General features: G+C 44.9%; 1 protein-coding gene across 1 annotated transcript in view; it reads right to left on the bottom strand.

Moving 5' to 3' along the window:
- Positions 1 to 22,500, bottom strand: part of STXBP4 (syntaxin binding protein 4) — a 137,968-nt gene that overhangs the window by 96,119 nt on the left and 19,349 nt on the right. The window contains exons 5-11 of the mRNA XM_081899069.1: positions 19,277 to 19,383; positions 18,430 to 18,601; positions 15,717 to 15,795; positions 12,740 to 12,834; positions 8,661 to 8,757; positions 6,890 to 7,002; positions 6,053 to 6,142 (exon numbers count right to left, since the gene is read on the bottom strand). Of these exons, the coding sequence (XP_081755195.1) occupies positions 6,053 to 6,142; positions 6,890 to 7,002; positions 8,661 to 8,757; positions 12,740 to 12,834; positions 15,717 to 15,795; positions 18,430 to 18,601; positions 19,277 to 19,383 (753 nt within the window). The remainder of the gene's footprint in view (positions 1 to 6,052; positions 6,143 to 6,889; positions 7,003 to 8,660; positions 8,758 to 12,739; positions 12,835 to 15,716; positions 15,796 to 18,429; positions 18,602 to 19,276; positions 19,384 to 22,500) is intronic.

The raw sequence follows: 22,500 nt of genomic DNA, 5'->3' as shown, positions 1-22,500 counted from the left end.
TTAGGTTATATGTTAGTGACTAAGTTTTAATTTATATATTTTTAAACTGTTGCTATATCTGTATTGTCCCTGTTATACCTAATTGTAGATTCAAATGTGTCCTATCATGTTTTATGACTTCCTTGATATTGTATGTGGGCTGGAACTGGTCTGTAACCGAAATAATAAAATTCATTCATTCATTCAGTTCCGGCACCAATCAGATGGGTGCCATTGCCATTATAAGAGAAAAAGGGAAGCGTTCAAGGGAGAGAAAAAGGGAGAAGCAACCTCTTTTTCTAGGGAAAAAAATAGCAATGGCAGGCATATAAAAGCTGAGATGACAAGAAGAAAAAATGGTTTTGGAGAGCAATAGCAGGAGCTCACATTCTACCACAAAGGCTAACATTTTAAATCCCAAAGAGACAAATCAATGTGTCAGTTAATTGCAGCAAGCTATTATCATCTGACGGCTTGTCTGTAGACCAAAGGAAACACAGCAGCAGCTTCATTCTCCCCTACCCTCCCACATTTCAATGGGCATGTAACAATACTACAGCATGTTATGGAATCTTCAACAAGAGAGAGTGACCCACTACCCTAATTTTATAGGCAGTCATCATCAGAAGGAAGTACCGTATTTTTCGCTCTATAAGACACCCTTTTTCCCCTCCAAAAATGAAGGGGGAAAGTGTGTGTGTCCTATGGAGCGAATGCAGGCTTCAGAAAGCTATCCGCAAGCCTGCGGAGCCCGGCGGGAACTCCTGCTGGGCTCCGCAGGCTTGTGGATAGCTGCCTGCAGCCCGAAGCCCGGGGAGGGTGGCGTTGTACACCCTGCGCTTTGGGCAGTTCTCCGCCAGGCTCCCAAGGCTTGCGGATAGCAGCCTGCTGTCCCCGAAGCCAAAACAGCGAGACGCGGCGCTGCACAGCCCTCCGTCTCGCTGCTCCAGCTTCGGGACGGCTGCACAAAGCCTCCATAGGGTGGCGGGGTGGAGGCACCCCGCCATCCTGCGGAAGCTACAAAGGATGCCCCCCCGAGGCCTCAAGCCTTTGGAGTGCAGCTGCACTCCAAAGGCTTCAGGGATCTTTGAGGCTGGAGGTGGGGGAAGCACCGCCAGCCTCACAAGCTCGGGGGGCAGCGGCAAGGCCTGCTCTTGAACGCACCTTGAACACACCTTGTTTCTGAGGGGGAGAACAAGAAAAATTTTTTCCCCCCTATTCTCCCCCTCCTATGGTCCGGTGCGTCCAATAGAGCGAAAAATACGGTAATTATGCACACAGAGAGAAAGAAAGACAGGCAGACAGACAGAGTGGGTGGGAGACCTTGGTCCTGAACACTCCTAGCTGCACCATTCACCCACCCCAGATTGTGACTTCATTCTGAGTGTTGACTGCAACACCACCAATTCCAGGTGCTACAACAGGGTAGGGCTGGGCAATATATCGTCCAAAACTTGTTCGAAGTCCATGGCGTGATCTCGGTTTCATAGTTTTTGACCTGGCAATATACAGTGGTACCTCGGGTTACAGACGCTTCAGGTTACAGACTCCACTAACCCAGAAAAAGTACCTCAGGTTAAGAGCTTTGCTTCAGGATGGGAACAGAAATGGTGCTCCCGCGGCGCGGAGGCAGCAGGAGGCCCCATTAGTGGTGCTTCAGGTTAAGAATAGTTCCAGGTTAAGAACAGACCTCCAGAACGAATTAAGTTCTTAACCCAAGGTACCACTGTATTGCGAATCATGATGTGTCTGTCAGTGCTAAGCAAAAATCACAATGTGGGGGAAACCATGAAGTCAGCCGACGGCTCTGCATAGCTCCATCCTTATTTCAGACATTGTGATTTATCAGTAGATCGCAATGTTTAGCTGGCAATATATATGGCGATGTTGAAAACCAGGCATCGCCCAGTCCTGCAACAGAGGATGCAACTCGCTGCCAGCAACTCTTGCTTACGGGCTTGAGTTAGGGTACCTGTGTTGTCAGGACATTCTTTATGTATGCAACTACAGCAGCAAGAATCCTGTTGGCAAAGTATTGGAAGATGCAAGAACTACCTACTCTGGAAGAATGGCAGACGAAGGTGACTGAATACATGGGACTGGCAGAGATGACCGGCAGAATCCGTGACCAGAGGAAAGAGACAGTGGAGGAGGATTGGAGAAAATTTAAAATATATCTTAAAAATTATTGCAAAATCGTGGACTGATAAGATGTTAAGGGGAAAGAAACAAAGAATTACAGCTGTAAATGTTAATCTTAAGTAAATCTAAAAGAGACTTGATTAAAAAATTGACTGAAGGGTTGCTAAAAAAGAAAATGGTAAAATAAGGATGCGGTGAAAGGGAGGTATGGGGAAGTCAAATTCTGTTGTATGTTTTGATATATGTGTTTTGTTCTGTATTGTCTTTTGTATGTTAAGAAAACTAATAAAAATTATTATAAAAAAAAAATAGGGTACCTGTGTTGCTGCTTTGAAATCAGGGTGTCCTATGCAAACCCCCACAAAGCAGCTCAGGGCAGTTTTTGCCTCTTTCTTACAACGACAAAGAGTGGGGGCAACTCAGTCCTGAAAGTTAACCCTCTAATCTAGCAGCTCTCCCTTCCATCTCACATGCTTGGGGTGGCAACAGTTGTGATTGCGCAGTTCTAAAAGAGCAGAAAGGGAGACGGGTGGCGCTGTGGGTTAAATCAAAGCCTAGGACTTGACGATCAGAAGGTCGGCGGTTCGAATCCCTGGGACAGGGTGAGCTCCCGTTGCTCGGTCCCTGCTCCTGCCAACCTAGCAGTTCGAAAGCACGCTAGTGCAAGTAGATAAATAGGTACTGCTCCGGCGGGAAGGTAAACGGCATTGCTGTGCGCTGCTCTGGTTCGTCAGAAGCTGCTTAGTCATGCTGGCCACATGACCCGGAAGCTGTACGCTGGCTCCCGTGGCCAATAAAGCGAGATGAGCGCTGTAACCCCAGAGTGGGTCACGTTTCCCAGGACATTCAGCACAGATTTAAATCAAACCCCAGCTTTCCCGGGTCACTAATCCAGTGCTGCCAACACCACAGACTTCACTCGTTCCCATTAATATCTATGTGTTGTGCATGTGTTTGCAGAAGCAAGAGTTCTCTGGCTCCAGGATATTAAGTTGCTTTGTGAGCACTGTCAGGGTTGCAGGCTCTTAGATCGTCAGTCCAGACCTCTGATCAATAGCAATTATTTACTTCACAGGTCCACCTGAAATAATCAAGCCAAGGGGTGACCTAAATTGGTTGGAAGACGATGACCTGTATGCTTTCAATTGGAGGGAGGGAAAATCATTAAATTAGCATGCTCCTCTCAGCCACAGAGAGGAGCAGCCAATATTTCCTGTTCTTCCTTTCCCCTTCTTTCTGCAAACATGGCCTAGACGTTCTCTCTTTTTTATTTATGGATGTGGCTGTCACACGAATAAACAGCGAGCACAGGTCGCTTAAATATAAACAGGTGCCAGTTCTGTTACAAAAGGGGGGAGTAGGGAATTATTGCCCTTTCCTCTCTTAATGGCATCTCAAAGCAGTAAAACTGGCCCCTTGACATCATCGTGAAACACGTTTTTAATCACGGAGCCTTTGATACATAAACGCTGTGTCATCAGCCAATGTCGTCTTCTTCTCGCTAACCACTGTCATGAAAGGGAGAGGAAGCAGAAGTCAGGCCTGAATGGCTTGGTGAACTTTGAAAGAAAGAACTAGGGCCCAAGTTTTCATTTTTGCTCCTCTCCCCCCATCCCTTTTTCCTTTTGTGTCGTGTCCTTCGGATTGCAAGCCTAAAGTCAGGGACTGTATTTCTGATCACTGCAAGCCTCTCTGTGAGACTGTTTTCAGCTGAAAAGCGGAGCAAAAATTCTTTTAGACAAATATATAATCTAAGCGGGTGGCGCTGTGGGTTAAACCACAGAGCCTAAGACTTGCCGATCAGAAGGTCGGTGGTTCGAATCCCCACAACGGGGTGAGCTCCCCTTGCTCGGTCCCTGCTCCTGCCAACCTAGCAGTTCAAAAGCACCTCAAAGTGCAAGTAGATAAATAGGTACCACTCCGGCAGGAAGCTAAACAGTGTTTCCGTGTGCTGTTCTGGTTCGCCAGAAGCGGCTTAGTCATGCTGACCACATGACCCGGAAGCTGTACGCTGGCTCCCTCGGACAATAAAGCGAGATGAGCGCCACAACCCCAGAGTCGGCTACGACCGGACCTAATGGTCAGGGTCCCTTTACCTTTACCTATAATCTAAGCACCTGTCAGATGCTGCTGGTGGTTGCTCGTGAGTAACCAGGCAGGACTCTGACCTGTCTTTTACAGGTTTTATTGTGCAAACTATTTACAGTGCAGATCTACAAAGTTGATGTCCGTCTTAGTCACTTACAGCATCTGGGAGTGACCCCTTCCGGCTTCTCCTCTAACATAAGAACTTGGACACCTCAAACCTCCGCCTCCCTTCCTTGCGTTTCATCCCTCTGTGCAAGCTGGTCAGCTCAGCGAGTCGCTGGGGCTCTCAGCACCATCCTTGAGCCCTTTCCTCACTTGGTTGGCCCCTTCCCTCTCTTCTCCACTGGAGGTGTGGCTTTTCCCACCGCTGGAAGAGGAACTGCTCCTTAGGAGTTTCGGAGGCTCTTTGTATCCCAACGCGCGCCCCCCCGCCTCCCTCCCCTGTTCCGATGGCAGCCCCCTGACAGCACCCCTGAGGAACTATGTCACAAAATGCGCTGAGCCAATAAACTCCCCCCCCCCCATGCACCTTTTGAGATTTCATTTCTTCTTCTCCCCGCCAACAGAAACAGTGGAAAAGGATCCCTGAGAGACTGTACTTCCTGACTTTACAGCCGACTTGGTGAATTCTGTCTAAAGTCTTACACCCCCAAATCCGAGAAGACCTACTACTAAATGATCAAAAGGAAAGCAATGTAGTAGCAAATTAAAAACATTTCAGCTGTAGCAGAGGTAGCAACAGCAATAACAGCGGTTGCCAGCACTGAGGACTTATTGTGCAAGTCTACGGAGACTTCTATCCTGGGGGCGAGTCCAAGGGACATAATCAGAAATGTTCTTTTATTACTGAACAAATTAAGTCTTACTACAGTCCGTCGCACAGGAACAGTGATTATTCCATGAAGCTGGCAGAGCACTACTGAAATCTAAATTACAGAGTAGGAAACCTTCTGCCAGTAGAAAATTAAAGAATGCCTATAATAAGTAAGCGTTTAAAGAGAGGTTTGTCCCTCCCAATCTCTCTTTCCAAAAGCACTCGTGTAAATATATACCTTACTTATTGCTTGGAACCTTATCTCCATGCGACGTAAAAGAAAATCAGTTTTATGGAATGGACAATTAAACGAACAAACACAATTCCCAAGCTACCAAAGATGAACTTACCACCGATTGGTGAGATTTGGATTAAAAACATATAAAGGGAGGGCAAAATTGACATGCAAACCGCAAGACAAGGACAACTGTGACTTCAAAGAAGAATGGGAACCTTTTACAAATTATCTAAAAAAACAACAAAATGAATTGGACTCCCTGGCAGGTTTTGAATAAACATACACACATTTATTGAGGGACAACATAGAAAACTGCTGTAGGCCACTTGAAGCCCATAAGTGGGGCAGGCTCATATACATATGCGCGCACGCGCACGCGCACACACACACAGACATAAACAATGGTTGAGTTGGACCTTCCTTGGAGAAGCAGAAACAGTTATCCCATCTATTTCTCAAAATCAAGCCAAATAATTTTAACTCAGTGGGGTCTACATGGTATAAAGAATACACAAACTCCAGCTGCTACGCTCCTTCAAATTTATTTTAATGCATTCCATTTAAAAATCTACTTTTTAAAAACCAAAAAGTACTTGCATTATAGGGGTGCCATATTTCAAAAAGTGAAAATTGAGTTGTTGAGCCTTTTTTGGCAAGGTTATTTAGTTGTTGTTGTTTCTTGTTTTGTTTAACAGTTAACTGGCTATGTCCAGTAAATTCCAGATGTATGGCAACCCTATACTTGGAGGGATGAGTATATTTTGTTTCAGATGAGCAAAGCAAACTATTACCTTCAATTTGCATATTTCTTGTAAAGCTTCACTTCTCTCTTTCTTAAGTTCTTCCAATTCCTCTCTTTGCAAAGGATCACAGGAGACAAACTGGATGCATTGAAATATTGTGGGGGGGGGGGAGGAGCGGGGATTGTTAACAAAGAAATTTTGGAATAATTAGGTCACTTTTATCCATTATGATACTTAAACACCTACATTGTATAACACCTACATTAACCATTAATGCTTTAAGATTATATAAAATGATGCTATTTTTATTGTTGTTGCTTTGCGGAGACAATAATAATAATAATAATAATAATAATAATAATAATAATAATAATAATAATAATAATATAAACCAACTTAATCCAGTCTTATTAAGAGATTTGCCTGCTACACCAATGAATTAACTTAACTTGCAAAATCAGCAAGTACAAATTGAAGCAGAATAATTAGAAGAGAATCCAACAAGCTGGCCTTCAAATATATTTATGTGTGTGTGTTTATCAAAGCCCTAAGTTATTGCTTAATAGCCAATGGTTTTTAGAAGAAGCTAAAAGACAATTTCATTTTAAAATGCAAGGTTGAACAGGGGTTTGCAATATTAAATTCGTAAAATCAACCATTAGAAAGGCACAAAACTAAAGGGAAGAAAACCCAACAATATACTAGCAGGAGAAGGACAAAACAGGACAGCTGTATGAAATAAAAGTAACAAATTATTATTGTTATTATCTATTCATTTATTCAGTGAACAGATGGATGGATTCAATGAATGAATGAATAATTAAATAAATTAATAAACGAAGTCCAGATCAATGTACAGAGCTCCATAGCAGACACATTACTTACCTGTGAATCTAGTAATTGGGCAATTTCGTGAGCATTAAGTGCTGCCTGTTCTTGGGTACCACCTGCCCCATCTAGCTGTAAACAGAATAGGTTTCCTGCCACCTGGACAAAATCTGAAACAGAGGCTAAGTGAGCATGAACATGTCTGATCAATGGCAAAAGAAGGCATTTCAAGATTGCACCCAACTTTTAGCTGCCTGTTTTCTCAATGTTCCCCAAGTTTCTCCCCATCACCCATTTCCTATAAAACACTAGCTATGAATTGCACGTAAGCATACAAAATGACAGCCGGGTTTTTAACAAGTTAGCTAGGTTAATTGCCATCAGTGTTATGTTAGCTTCTGGCAACCCTAAAAAGGCCCGAATTAGATGAGAGACCTGTGGATTCACACACATTCTCCTCTCACAGGCACTGAGCTCATTTAGCTACTTCCTCTTCGGAACAACCCATAGTTTCCCATTAAATCAGGCATAGGCAAACTTGGCCCTCCAGATGTTTTGGGACTACAACTCCCATCATCCCTGACCACTGGTCCTGTTAGCTAGGGATGATGGGAGTTGTAGTCCCAAAACATCTAGAGGGCTGAGTTTGCCCATGCCTGTGTTAAATAGTTGGTGAACTATGGGTTGCGCTTCTCCACATACTAGGGACAGAGGCACTTTGGCCCCCCAAATGTTTTGGGGGTTTTTTAGGGGGCCGACCTGTCCATTGTTCTGAGGGTGAACATGGAGCCGGGTACAAGGCAGCTCAGTGCTGGCAGCTCCTCCTGCTGCTGCCACAACTGGCTGGAGGGGGCGCGCCTTCCCCTGTCTTCCCCTTGCCGCTGGGGCCGTGCTGCCACTGCGTTCGACTCCGCTCCCTGGCTCCTAGCTCTAAGCAAGCAAACTGTGAGAGTAGCCCACAGTATGACAATGCAGAGCCTTGTGTGGTCAAACCTAAACCCTGTTTATTACTGTAATGAATAGGGCTGGGAGATATATTGATGTATCATCCAAATCCAATAGGAAGTCTATACAGTGGTACCTCTGGATGCAACGGGATCCATTCCGGAGACCCGTTCGCAACATGAAAAGAGCGCAACCCACAGAGGCACGTCTGTACACGTGCGGGTTGCAAATCGCCACTTCTGCGCATGCGCGTGAAGTCATTTTGCGCTTCTGCGCATGCGGTGAAACCCAGAAGTAACCCTTTCCGGTACTTCCGGGTCGCCGCAGGACGTAACCTGAAAGAACATAACATGAAGCGGACGTAACATGAGATATGACTGTATCATGATAGCAGTTTCCTAATTTTTGACATACAAATACAGTGGTATCTCAGGTTACAGATGCTTCAGGTTACATACACTTCAGGTGACAGACTCCACTAACCTAGAAATAGTAGCTTGGGTTAAGAACTTTGCTTCAGGATGAGAACAGAAATTGCGCAGTGGGAGGCCCCATTAGCTAAAGTGGTACCTAAGGTTAAGAACAGTTTCAGGTTAAGAATGGACCTCCAGAACAAATTGAGTACTTAACCTGAGGTACCACTGTATATCGCAAATCATGGTGTGTGCCATGCAAAAATCGTGATGCAGAAAAACTGTGAAGCCAGCCAATGCTTCTCCATAGCTCCATCCTTCTTTCAGACATCGTGATATTTCAGTATGTCACGATGTTTAGCTGATGTTCTATCACAATGTTGAAAAGCAAGTATCACCCCAACACTGCGAGGAAGGCTTTTTTTATGCAGCATTCTCTGTTACCATTTGCCTAAAACTCACTTCATTACCTCCAAAAGACACTGTTCCTTTAGGATCCTTTGGGAACTGCTGCCTTAGGATTTCTTGCTGTTCTTTTGTGGGTTGAATCCCGAGATAATTCAGAGCCTAGAAGCGGGATTTGGTGAGAGAGAGAAAGCACAGGGGTTTGAATTCTCTATCTGACAATGATGGAGCATTGCACCTCCTTTTATCTGTTTAGGGAAGCTTTTAATGTTCAATAGATTATTGCATTTTAATATTCTGATGGAAGCCGCCCAGAAACCCAGCCAGATGGGCGGGGAATGAATGAATGAATGATTAAATAAATAAATAAATAAATAATTATTAGTCTTGTTTTAACTTGCATAAGTCACCTTTCCAGTCTGGAAAGAAGGTAGGATGTAAATAATAATAATAATAATAATAATAATAATAATAATAATAATGCTGCACTAACACACTTCCTATTTCCTCTCTCCAACACTGGATTATGGGGTGCATCTGTTCCATAAAAGCCAACTCCTCGCGGCTGAAGTCTCTTCACAATAAAGTATTTGAGGGGGCCAGGCCCCCACAAAGTTGATGGGCATTACTATTCAAATAAGGGACGTCCCACCGGGACGCGGGTGGCGCTGTGGGTTAAACCTCAGCGCCTAGGACTTGCCGATCGCATGGTCGGCGGTTCGAATCCCCACGGCGGGGTGCGCTCCCGTTGCTCGGTCCCAGCGCCTGCCAACCTAGCAGTTCGAAAGCACCCCTGGGTGCAAGTAGATAAATAGGGACTGCTTACTAGCGGGAAGGTAAACGGCGTTTCCGTGTGCGGCTCTGGCTTGCCAGAGCAGCTTCGTCACGCTGGCCACGTGACCCGGAAGTGTCTGTGGACAGCGCTGGCCTATAGAGTGAGATGAGCGAACAACCCCAGAGTCTGTCAAGACTGGCCCGTACGGGCAGGGGTACCTTTACCTTTACTATTCAAATGGTGTGCAGCTGCTGTGTTTCGTTATCAACTATATGTGGCAACACTGACCCCCCAAAAAAATATCTGGCACCCTTGGGTTGGGCTCCCTTGATCTGTTCCTATACATCCACAGAGAGAAAAGTTTTACATACACTCGTAAGTGTGCTGTGGCGGAACTGAAACCCTGATTCTGCAAAATGCCTTCACAAAAGAGCATTTACGTGGCACTCTGGAGCGTTCAAAGTGCTTTGTGCACATTATCTCAGAACGACATAAGCACCGGTTTATCCTTTCTATGCTGCCTAACCCATCCTCTTTGTAATGTTTTAATGGGTCTGCTAGTGGCGGCCAAGTAAGCACACGATGTATCAGGGCGTGTGCGCAACAAGCAAGAGTCCCGGGCGGTTTTTAGAGACAATCCAAAGCGGCCCACTCTGAAACCTCCATTCATTCCAACAGGCTCTTACTGAAAAGGTTAGGGAGGTGTGCAGTGGGTGCGGGGAGTAGATGGCGCTTCTTCTAGGTGTTGGTTGGGTGGGTTACCTATTAAAGTAAGATAAGCCGGGGGATAAAGCAGCCCGGCTGATTCACAGTGCCATTTTCTGGCACCCAAACAAAGATTTTAAAGAGAGGAGTTTTTGAAAAGAGGCATACACAACTCAGTGTGGGTTGCATCAGCACTTAGTCTCCTAAAACAAACAATTGACAACGAGAAAAAAAGGAAAGAAAGAGCAAATTCGGAAGCTCCATCTTCAAGCACTTACACAAAAACGATATAAATATTTAAGTGGTCTGCCCCTCACAGCTCTTTCCCCCCTTATTTTCCTGCTCTCGGTATAGATGAATCGAGAGAAGAAGGTATCACAAAAAAGAGAAATGAGATCTTTTTAGCAAAATAACTTTGGGAAATAAGCTGGGGAAGAAGGCGGCAGCAGAACTTTGATAAAAGCACCTTGATGAAAGCACTTGAAAAGAAAAAAAAAATGTATCACTGATACCCAAAACATTTTCCTCTCAAACTGTAGGTGTTTCAGGGAAAGAAGAAATTTTACTAATGGGAGACTTCAACTTCTCTATTATCTGCTGGGTTACAAACGCCCCTAAGCATGAAATCTCCAGCAAATTCCTGCCGTAGTTTGCTAGCACAACTTTCCAACTCAGAAGTAGGAGGAAGGAGCAAGGGTTGTCCGTTACCCTCAACCTGATCTTCACTAACAGGGAAGAGCTCACACTTTCTAAGAGAATACACAAGCTGAAATGCAGCTATTTTCTGAAATTCACACTTGAATTTTGCAAAGCTGCCCCCCCTCAAAAAAAATGTGCACAAACATTTACGTACGCATGCAATGCATTATGAAAGGCTGCTTGCAAGAAAATGTGCAAATTGGGCAAAGCAACGCCCCCGAAACATGCATATGAGGAAAAAGGCACCCAAAAATACTGATGAATTTTCATTAGGTTTTTATATGTTTATGGACATAGCAAACTGATAGGGAGATGCTGCAAACATAACTTAGGATTGGGGGGGAAAAATGAGAAACAGACGTAGGGAGCTGTTTAAAAAACAAATAAATGTGTGTACAAGCAAGGCTGCCCTGTTGAATATACTTCCTTGCTGCAAACTCACAATGAATCACAGGCTTCCATATTGTTCTTCTGGGAAATAATCTTTGGCTGGCATCCTGCTCTCGCTGCATGGAGGGAGTGAACACATTGTGGAGTAGCACTTAATAAGAGTTATGTAGGATCTGGCCCTTCCATGTAGCCACCATTCAGGGAAGCCACATTCATGACAAGGATGCTCAACGAAGCCAAGCTCTTTATTCCAATCAGAGGCCCATAACACAGGGTTTCCCAAACTTCAGTCTCCCTCTGTTTTTGGACTACAATTCCCATCATCCCTGACCACCAGGGCATGATGGGAGTTGTAGTCCGACAACAGCTGGAGACCCAAGATTGGGAAACCCTGCTTTAACACAAGGTCTCCCACCCACCTGCTCCTCCAAGGCCTAGAGCCTGTTGCAACATATTCAGCAGCAATGCACCCAGGAGGAGCTCTGCTCAATTCCTTTCAGGAAGCCAACCTGCAACTCGCTTTCATTGCACACAGGGTGGAATGAGGAAGGAGAAGGACTTGCAGGATGGCACTTCCACTGTGAACGTTCTTGCAACCATTTCAAACAGAAAATGTGGCTCCAAAACTGTCTAATCCATGGGTAGGCAAACTAAGGCCCAGGGGCCGGATCCAGCCCAATCACCTTCTCGATCCGGCCCGCAGACGGTCCGGGAATCTGCGTGTTTTTATAGGAGTAGAATGTGTCCTTTTATTTAAAATGCATCTCTGGGTTATTTGTGGGGCATAGGAATTCATTCATTTTTTATTCCCCCCCCCCAAAAAAAATAGCCCGGCCCCCCACAAGATCTGAGGGACAGTGGACCAGCCCCCAGCTGAAAAAGTTTGCTGACCCCACTCTAATCCTTTTCTTCATCTGCTGCGTTAACGTGTAAACTCCTCTATTTGGATCTGAATACACACAAGCCCTCAGTCCCTGCCCCTCTCTTTGTGAGTCCAAAGAGTCCTTGCTGAAATTCATTTACTTGGCAAGAAGAACAAAAGCTCTACAAGTTCATGTCATAGCCACAAAGTGCTCATAACTCCTGGCCAAAATGGGAATCTTCCAGTTACTTTGGCTGGAGACCTACAGTAATATATTGCAAATTTTAGAGATCGCTAGAAATAAGCTAGTGTGACTATAAAAATATTTTAAAAGGAAAGACAACAAGGGTACCGAGCCAAAGTAAATTGCTAGAGCCAAAGTAAATTGCTGAAATTAATGGGATATAAAGTCAATGGGAACTCAAGCACGACTTTCCCTACATTTGGGCTAAAGGTTCCTGCAACATTTGCAAAAGGCAGTTCTGATGCTAGGAGAGGAAATCGCAGCAGAAAGAGTAGCATCCAAAGCTTAAAAACATTTTCATCCAGCCAGACCATTTCAATATTTGCTAAATAATTTCATCATAATATCATGTCGATTCAGCACAGCAAACCGTTGGTCTCACGAGTGTTATTTACCCATGTGGAATAGTAATTTCTGTCACCAAATTGCCACAGGAACAAAGGTAAAAAATAAGACAGAAGATATTTACCATCTCTAGTTTATCTGCTTGGAGACGAACAGTGGGGTTTAGGGAAATCTTCCTTCTTTGTGGTCCATAATCATCGCTCCACGTGGGGCCAACAGCTAAGAGACAACAGGTTGCACATTAATTGGAAATCTAATTGGAACCTTTTCTCCTGAAGGATGTGTTCCGAACTCCTGCTGTTCAAACAACTGGAGCTAATCACCTGAATACCAGAATCAACTCGTGTTTGTTATTCCCCCCCCCCCCTTTAAACGGTAAGCAAGATGCAATTTAAATGTTTATTACAGATCTCAAATGGAAACTGATGGATGCTGCTGAAATACTAGTTGGACCTTCCTGTACGAACCCATCAAGAGATGAGGGTGTGGGTGGGTGTGTTGGTGGGAACCACACACAAAAACCTGGAGGATAATTGGGGAATGATGGGCTGTGGATCAAACAGACATTATTGAAATATGAACGGTCATATCATGAGAGAGGCACATGGCTTGCACCTGTGACACCTCTTTTAAAAAACAATCAAAAGGAAACAGGAGTTGGAGAGACAGACAGAGAGAGAGAGAGAGAGAGAGAGAGAGAGAGAGAGAGAGAGAAATAAGTTGATACAGGCTGTGGCACAGATGCACATAATTTCTTTGGACTCCTGCCAAGTCACCAAAACTGCTTTCTAAAACATCCCCCAAAGCCTACATATTTGCATAGCAATAACAATAACAATTTATTACTTATACCCTGCCCATCTGGTTGGGTTTCCCCAGCCATTCTGGGCGGCTCACAACAGAATATTAAAAACGCGATAAAACATCAAACATTAAAACCTTCCCTAAACAGGGCTGCCTTCAGGTGTCTTCTAAAAGTTAGGTAGTTGTTTATTTCCTTGACATCTGACGGGAGGGCGTTCCACAGGGCGGGCGCCACTACCGAGAAGGCCCTCTGCCTGGTTCCCTGTAACCTCACTTCTCGCATTGAGGGAACTGCCAGAAGGTCGTCGGTGCTGGACCTCAGTGACCTGAACAATGGGGGTGGAGACGCTCCTTCAGGTATACTGGGCTGAGGCTGTTTAGGGCTTTGAAGGTCAGCGTCAACACTTTGAATTGTGCTCGGAAATGTACTGGGAGCCAATGTAGGTCTTTCAGGACCAGTGTGTTATATGCATGGTTGAGCAAGCATGGCTGTACCAACACTAGACAACCCATACAGTATTCTACCACCCAAGGTGCACGTGCTTTTAGAATACCCCAACATATTTTTGCATCTATAGCTATACATACATACAGGAGAAGCGGCTTTGAGGCAAAACAAGGATTTTGCCTATGCCTGAGCCCTTGATTCCTACCCAACCTTCGGCAAATGTGAAAACAAAATGCACGGTGCTTTTACACTCATTTTATGTCCTTAATATACATGTGCCAAACATATGTTAAGTGCAGAGTCCTATAAGCACTGGAAAATACTTAAGTTTCTATGGCAACTGGATCTTCAGATACGCCGGTGTTATTCACCATGCTGTGCCAAAGTGAGCCTATTGATTACTAATTATATAAGCTTGACAGGTTTTCAATCTGCCTACTTCCAGGGAAGCCTGTCCATGGCTATTTGTTTGCCACAGGTGCCCGGTGTGGCATTGCAAAGCATTCTGGGAGTGTTAGTTCATGCAGGGCTCCAGCCAGGCCTACTGAATGGAACTACTGCTACAGAAACCAGGGCTTATCCTAGAATACACTGAAACAACAGCAACAATTTAATTGTATGCCGCCCATCTGACTGGGGTGCCCCGGCCCCTCGTGGTGGCTTCCAACAAATGAAAACATCAAACACAGTAAAACCCCAAACATTAAAAACTTCCCCTATATAGGGCTGCCTCCAGATGTCTTCTCAAAGTCAGGTAGTTGTTTATTTCCTTGACATCTGAGAGGAGGGTGTTCTAGAGAGGAGCTGTCATGGAGGGCAAGCTTGTCCAGCGTTATAGATATTCTCAGGGAGAAAGCTTATGGACAACCCCATATTCATAGAATTGTAGAGTTGGAATGGACCTTGAGGATCATTTAGACCAACCCTCTGCAATGCAGGAATAAGCAGCTACCCCAAATGGGGATCGAACCTGCAACCTTGGTATTCCCTGAAACAGACTTTGAAAACCATTTATTACTCCCTTTATAGGTAAAGGACCCCTGGACGGTTAAGTCCAGTCAAAGGCGACTATGGGGTTGCGGTGCTCATCTCGCTTTTCAGGCCGAGGAAGCCAGCGTTTGTCCACATACAGCTTTCAGGGTCACATGGCCAGCATGACGAAACCGCTTCTGGTGCAACAGGACACCGTGATGAGTGCCAGAGCGCACGGAAATGCCGTTTACCTTCCCGCTGCAGTGGTACCTATTTATCTACTTGCGCTGGCGTGCTTTCAAACTGCTAGGTTGGCAGAAGCTGGGACAGAGCAAAGGGAGCTCACCATCGTCGCGGGGATTCGAACTGCCAACCTTCCGATCGGCAAGCCCAAGAGGCTCAGTGGTTTCGACCACAGCGCCACCCTTTATATCTCACATCTTTTCCATTATGGCACTCAAGGTGACTTACATGGGGCCTCCTTGATGGTATTCCATCCTTTCACTAGCCAGACCCAGATATGTTTAGCTTCAGAAAGGTCGCTACATCATGAGCTTTGAACCAGGCCCTGGCACCCACAGCCCCAAACCCCAGGTGTCAATCCTATAGCTGTAGAAGACAAATGAGCAAGGAAAGGGACCATTGTCCTTGCTGGTTACAAGCAAGGAAAATCCATCCTCGTTCAGCCATCCCACAAAATAGTCAACGGCCATTATATTGGAAAGGGACTGCTAGACAATCCATTCATTCGTGTTAGGGGAACAATTGGTGCATAATAGAGGCTTTTTCTAAAGGAAAAGTAAACACATTAAATGCTACTCCTGTGAGAAAGGTAATGGCAACTATGTGATGAGAAAGCAAGGAAGTGAGCGTTTACCCCCAGCAGGTGCATCAGCGGTACTGTTGTTTGCAGAAAATGCGGGAGATTGCTCTCTCTTCTTGAATCCGATTTTCGTCTATGAAAGGAAAAACACAAAATAAGGAGGTGCCTTCGGGTAAAATAGGTCAAGGACCAAACAAACAAATGTCATTAAAAACCAAACACACACACACAGGCTGATTACAGAAAAGAAGCTAATGCTTTATCTAAACTTCAGATGAATATACAATACATAGCAAAAGCTTTAAAAGAAACTGGTTCCCTTTGCAACATGCGCCCATAGAATTATGTTAAGCAGCTTTGGAAGAGTGGTCTGTATTGACTGTTCTTCAAGCAGCCCCAGAACAGCTGGAATAAACCATGGTTATTTAGTTTTTCTCCGCCTGCCCCTGCAAAGAAATTCATCCCCACCCTATCAACTCATGCAGTGATGCAACCACGCTAGAAGGGACACTGTTAACTGCAGAGAGCGAGAGAAGCTATAGAAGCCAAAAGGAACTTAATTTGGCAGGCCGGACCAATCCGTGGACACCAAGCCAAACCGCCAGCCACAAAGAACGGGAGGGTGCATTCCATCAGATATGTGGGCAACCTTAAGTACTGCACAACTGGTAAAAGTGCACTCCCGACGGAGGGCCCCTAGCTAAGGAATTCCACGCTGGATCCAAGGCTGGAAAAAGGCTTCAATACACTCCTACCTCCCTGACATGGCTTTTAAAAAATGTCCAATTTCTCTTAGTAGCTCTACACAGACAGTGGCTACGGTGGTGGTCCTGAGAACGAGGAGCTCCAAAACAGGAACTGGGTGCCATTTATTACGTAAAAGGCACGTAGAGGTTTTCCATCAGGGAACGTATAGCTCTTGCCAGACAGATCCCTGTCCTTTTCTGACAAAAAAAACAGTAGCATTGAGAATTTCCACTGTTTCGTACTGTGTCACAGAATTCTAGAAAGTGTTAACGGCTTAAAAAAAAAAAAGGAGCAAGGGAACATTTGATCACATGTCCCAGGGAAGCTCTGATTGATTTCATTTGTATATCACCCTTTCCTACAAGGAGCTGAAAATGGTGTGCATCGTTCTCCTCCTTCCCATCTTATCCACCCAACAACCTTGTGAGGTAGGTTAGACTGAGAGTGAGTGAGTGGCCCAAGGTCACCCAGTGAGCTTTCATGGCTGAGTGGGGATTCAAACCCTGGTCTCCCAGGTTCCTAGTCTGACACACTAACCACTACACCACACTGGCTCCCACGTGTTCATGGCTTTTCAAGGACTCTGTTTTATACATTATGGTGCAGGCACATCTCAGCGACATGCCAGACTCCTGAAAAAATTCGGGTTGCAAATCTAATGCAAGGGGATGGACAATGTAATGTATGATCTGTCGTGTTTTGCTTTCCTCCGTCTGTTTGTAATTTTCCCGAGGGAGCTGTTTATACCCAACAGTGCTGAGAAAGAGTACAGTATTATGCATATCTATGTTCCTCTTGAAGAATTGATGCTTTTGAATTATGGTGCTGGAGGAGACTCTTGAGAGTCCCATGGACTGCAAGAAGATCAAACCTATCCATTCTGAAAGAAATCAGCCCTGAGTGCTCACTGGAAGGACAGATCCTGAAGCTGAGGCTCCACTACTTTGGCCACCTCATGAGAAGCCTCCCTGGAAAAGACCCTGATGTTGGGAAAGATGGAGGGCACAAGGAGAAGGGGATGACAGAGGACGAGAAGGTTGGATAGTGTCTTCGAAGCTACAAACATGAGTCTGACCAAACTGCAGGAGGCAGTGGAAGACAGAAGTGCCTGGTGTGCTCTGGTCCATGGGGTCACAAAGAGCCGGACACGACTAAACGACTAAACAACAACAACAACAACATGTTCCTCTTGTGTCTGATGGGTGTTTACTCCCAAGAAAGCATGCTTAGGATCCAAATGGACTCCCAGTTCATCGAAATAATGCTTAAAAGAAAAGAGGACCTCCAACAGAATGGTATAAAAATGTTATTTGGTTCAGTGAAATTTCTCCAGCTGTATTAGCATTATATTTCAAAGAAGAGCATGTTTTTCATTCAGAGCTTTGGGGTTTTATTGGGAGGGGGGAGAAGGAGGAATCATGTGTCTGTTCAAACTTTCATACTTCCTCCATACTAAGAATGATGACAGAGTGCTGGCTGTGGGAAGAAGCCACACAGCACGCTTGGCAGAGAAATTCTCCTTATTCTTTCTTTCCTTTTTTAATTTAAAAAATGTATTTTCCTCTCGACTGTTTGAACTGAGGAAGAGCATCAACATATCTTCATTGCACTAGCCAAATAAATACCTACTAGGTCCATAAATTACAATATAGCATATATTCAACACAAAAAACAGTGACAATTTGTTGTTGACAAAGGACAGCTGGACATATAAAGGGCTTCATTACCTTCAGTAGCTTAGGGCCTCATCAAACCTAAATCTGGCCCTGCCAGTGGAGCTCACTTCCAAGCTAGGCATATATAGGACTGCACTGCCAGTCATTTGTGCCTTCTGAAAGAACATATAGACCGATGTGTAAGCAAGGAGGTCAAGGAACTGATTTCTGATAAAACAACTGGCTGCCTGTGAAATTTGCGATAAGCAGGACTTGGATAATCTATCTAGTTTAGCAGTTTGCTTGCTGATCGCTGCCCCTTTGTCAACAGACGACCCTTAAATTGGTTTTCAGAGAATACTTGCCACATTCAGAATAGACATCTTTGAGGCAATGCTTTCATTCGGAGACGAAGATGGAGGAAGCTGCAGTCCGTATCCATCCGAAGTTAACAGGCTGGAGGGGGGCAGCGCAGTTTCCGCTTGACTGGAAAGAGGTTCACGTCGAATGAAAGCGATTTCCCACGAGGAGTTAGATCTAAAAATGAAGTCACAGGTTGGACACAGGTATTGTACATTGCATTCTTCCTGAAATAATGAAGACCTCCCTGTAATTATCAAAATATGTCAGGCCGCAAGTGATGTTTAGCGCAGTGTTTCCCAACCTTGTGCCTCCAGATGTTTTTGGCCTACAACTCCCATCATCCCTAGCTAGCAAGACCAGTGGTCAGGGATGATGGGAATTGTAGTTCAAAAACAGCTGGAGGCCCAAGGTTGGGAAACACTGGTTTAGCGGGTCAATAAAATTCAGTGGGACAGAAATCTGTTGCACCAACTTTTTAAAATTATTGCCCTTGTTCTTGATGGCTAGGAGGGCCAAATCTGCGAGGGTCTTACGTTTTTAATGTGCTGTTACCAGTCCAGAATGTTTGGGCTTAGGTGGCATCTGTTTTGGGAAACAATGGAGTGCGTCTATGGGGCTGGGATCAAACCGCTGGAGAATCACAGCGCCTGAAAGTATCAGGATTTATGCCCGCAAGACAGGGAGTTCTTTTTAACAGCTCTGTATTTTAGCATTTCCAACAACACATATCCAAAATCCTCTCTCTCATCATGAGAGGTAGAAACATAAATCGACCAAATATATACTGGGGAAGACAGACAGATGTAAAATGGTGTGTTCAGAGGACTTGTTTTGTAGGGCATTTGTTACCTCAGCTTTGTTCTGTTGATTAGGCTTCTTGCTTCTTCATAGGTGATTCCAATCAATGACTCCTTGTTAATGGAAACAAGCTGGTCCCCAGCTCTCAGCCGACCATCCTAGCAAGAACAAGGACAGTCGTTAGCACTTGTTTTTGCAATCAAGTTGCCTTAAGAGGTCAAGGCAAACTCTCCAAATTTGTAAACTCCCAAGGTTGTTCAGTCTGTCAAATTGCCTTTTAGAGAAGGGGAGGGCCACATTTGATCTGATAAGAGTGCCAGACTCTTGGTACAAATAAATAACAAATCAGAGTGCCTGGTACAAATATCTGCCTGACTGAAGCAGGCTGCTCTCTGCCCCTTGCTCTGCTCAGTTTATGAACTGTAAGTGGTTTTTGGTATGACTGTGTAGAAGTGTAGAGCTGAAATGGTCATTTAGTAACCCCCCCTCCAATGCAGGAATCACAGGTAAAGCATCCATAACAGGAGGCTATTCAGACTCTGCTCAAAAACCTCCAATGAAGGAGAGTCTGCCACCTTCTGAGGTAGCCTGTTCCACGGCTGAACAGATCTTACCATCAGAATGTTCTTCCTAATGTTTAGTTCAGGGGTCAGCAAACTTTTTCAGCAGAAGAAGAGGAGTTTGGATTTGATATCCCGCTTTATCACTACCCGAAGGAGTCTCAAAGTGGCTAACATTCTCCTTTCCCTTCCTCCCCCACAACAAACACTCTGTGAGGTGAGTGGGGCTGAGAGACTTCAGAGAAGTGTGACTGGCCCAAGGTCACCCAGCAGCTGCATGTGGAGGAGCGGAGACGCGAACCCGGTTCCCCATATTACGACACTACTGCTCTTAACCACTACACCACTGTCTCTCAGACCTTGTGGGGGGCTGGACTATGTTTTGGAGGGGAAAACTGAATGAATTCCTATGCCCCACAAATAACCCAGAGATGCATTTTAAATAAAAGCCCACATTATACTCATGTAAAAACACCAGGCAGGCCCCACAAATAAACCAGAGATGCATTTTAAATAAAAGGACACATTCTACTCATGTAAAAACACGCTGATTCCCGGACTGTCCGCGGGCTGGATTTAGAAAGCGACTGGGCTGGATCCAGCTCCCGGGCCTTAGTTCACCGGGCCTGAATTCACTGGTTTGGGTCCTACAGCAGAAAACAAGCTTGCTCAATCTTCCATGTGACAGCTCTCCAGATATTTAAAGAAGGCTATCATATTTCCTCTCAGCCTTCTCTTCTCCAGGATAAATTAATACTATGCTGTATTTGTGTTTCTGTTTTTTAAGTATGCGGTAGGTCAAGTGTGTGACAAGTGACTAACGAATCTAACACCACCAGCAGCAAACAGTGCAAAACCTTCTATGGAATACAAAGGAAGAAGAAAAAAACTCAACTCTCAGCTTGCATATTAGAAGAAGGAATTCGAGCAGAGCCTTGTCCCAGATGCACATGTTTTCTACATGCAGGCAGGTTTTATCAATTCAATCTCCTTTATTGGCATAGAATGAGTGTGTTGTATACATGGATCAGGACACACCACAAGTAGGAGGCACTTTTAGGTAAAACTATCCAGACATCGTGAGAAATAAAGGTGGCTCTAAAGATATATGGTGACGTTATTTCATGGCGTCACTCAAAAATTTCGCCAAATTCTCCACAACGTCATTCCTACAGTTATTCAGCAGACAGGACACCCTGGAAGAGGTTTTAGAAAAGGGAGCCTATTAAAAATGTTGGTACCCTTACATGCATTCTGAACTACTAAGGTCGCAGCAGTACTGCACTATATGTGTCTGTTTGTCTGTAGAGGTAAAATAAAGGTAAAGGACCCCTTGTCGGTTTATTCCAGTCAAAGGCGACTATGGGGTTGCGGTACTCATTTCGCTTTCAGGCCGAGAGAGCCGGCGTTTGTCTACATACAGCTTTCCAAGTCATGTGGCAAGCAGGACTAAACCGCTTCTGGCACAACGGGACACTGTGGCGGAAACCAGAGCGCACGGAAACGCCGTTTACCTTCCTGGTGCAGTGGTACCTATTTATCTACTTGCACTGGTATGCTTTCGAACTGCTAGGTTGGCAGAAGCTGGGACAGAGCAACGGGAGCTCACTCTGTTGTGGGGATTCGAACCGCCAACCTTCTGATTGGCAAGCCCAAGAGGCTCAGTGGTTTAGACCACAGCGCCAACCACACTTCAGTCCAATAACTCTGCTTTTGATTGAGGAGAGAGAGCAAAATATACTAAAAAATGTGTTAAAATGCAAGTTGTGGAACAGAAGAAGTCCTTGTAGGTGGTGCTTATATATTTATTCAAACTACAGTGGTACCTTGGGTTAAATACTTAATTCGTTCTGGAGGTCCGTTCTTAACCTGAAACTGTTCTTAACCTGAAGCACCACTTTGGAGAATGGGACCTCCTGCTGCTGTTGCACCGCTGGAGCACGATTTCTGTTCTCATCCTGAAGCAAAGTTCTTAACCCGAAATACTATTTCTGGGTTAGCGGAGTCTGTAACCTGAAGCGTATGTAACCCAAGGTACCACTGTATTTTATCCTGATGGGGAGCAACAGCCACTGTGATGACGTGAACCAAGTCCTCATAGCTAGAGATGTCGAAATCATCAATAGATGGACTGGACAGCCATGTGGATGCCAGGGGATGAAAAAAATTAAAAAAGGATAAGGGACAGGGAAGGGGATAATCAGGCAGTACTAGATGTCCTGGAAAGGAGAAGCTGGCATTAGGAGCTGAACTACTTTGCTGCTGCAGAACAGAGTAACAGATCAGCGAGAGATATCAGTGGAATTTCACCGGGCACAAAATTGGACACAGATGGTCGTTTTGTTTTAGAATTAAGCCACAGACAGTTTGTGAGAAGTTTCTGTACCAGTTAATCCAGCTCTGAGCTGGATTAATTCGCACCAGAGGGGTGGGGGTAAGGGATCCAGTTTCAAACAGCTATACATACAACCTCGGCAAACATTTGGACCGAGCAGATGCAACAGCGGAGAGCGCAAAGACTTTGGCACCAATAACTTAGCGCACAGTTCAGGAAAATGTGGGTGGGTGGCTGGGGAGGTGGAGAACAAGGCCAGAAAAAGCGCTTTTGCACTCAGCTCAAACCAACGTTTAGCCTTCAGCACATCACATTTCTGTTTTTGCCAAGTTCTACACTTAAAATTAAAAAAGAGGCTCTTTAAAAAAAATTCAATGCAA

Source organism: Podarcis melisellensis (genome assembly GCF_964234715.1).
Source record: "Podarcis melisellensis genome assembly, chromosome: 2".
In the NCBI taxonomy this organism is placed as follows: domain Eukaryota; kingdom Metazoa; phylum Chordata; class Lepidosauria; order Squamata; family Lacertidae; genus Podarcis; species Podarcis melisellensis.
Note: the sequence above shows the minus strand (reverse complement) of the source record. Positions and strands in the feature narration are given on the sequence as shown.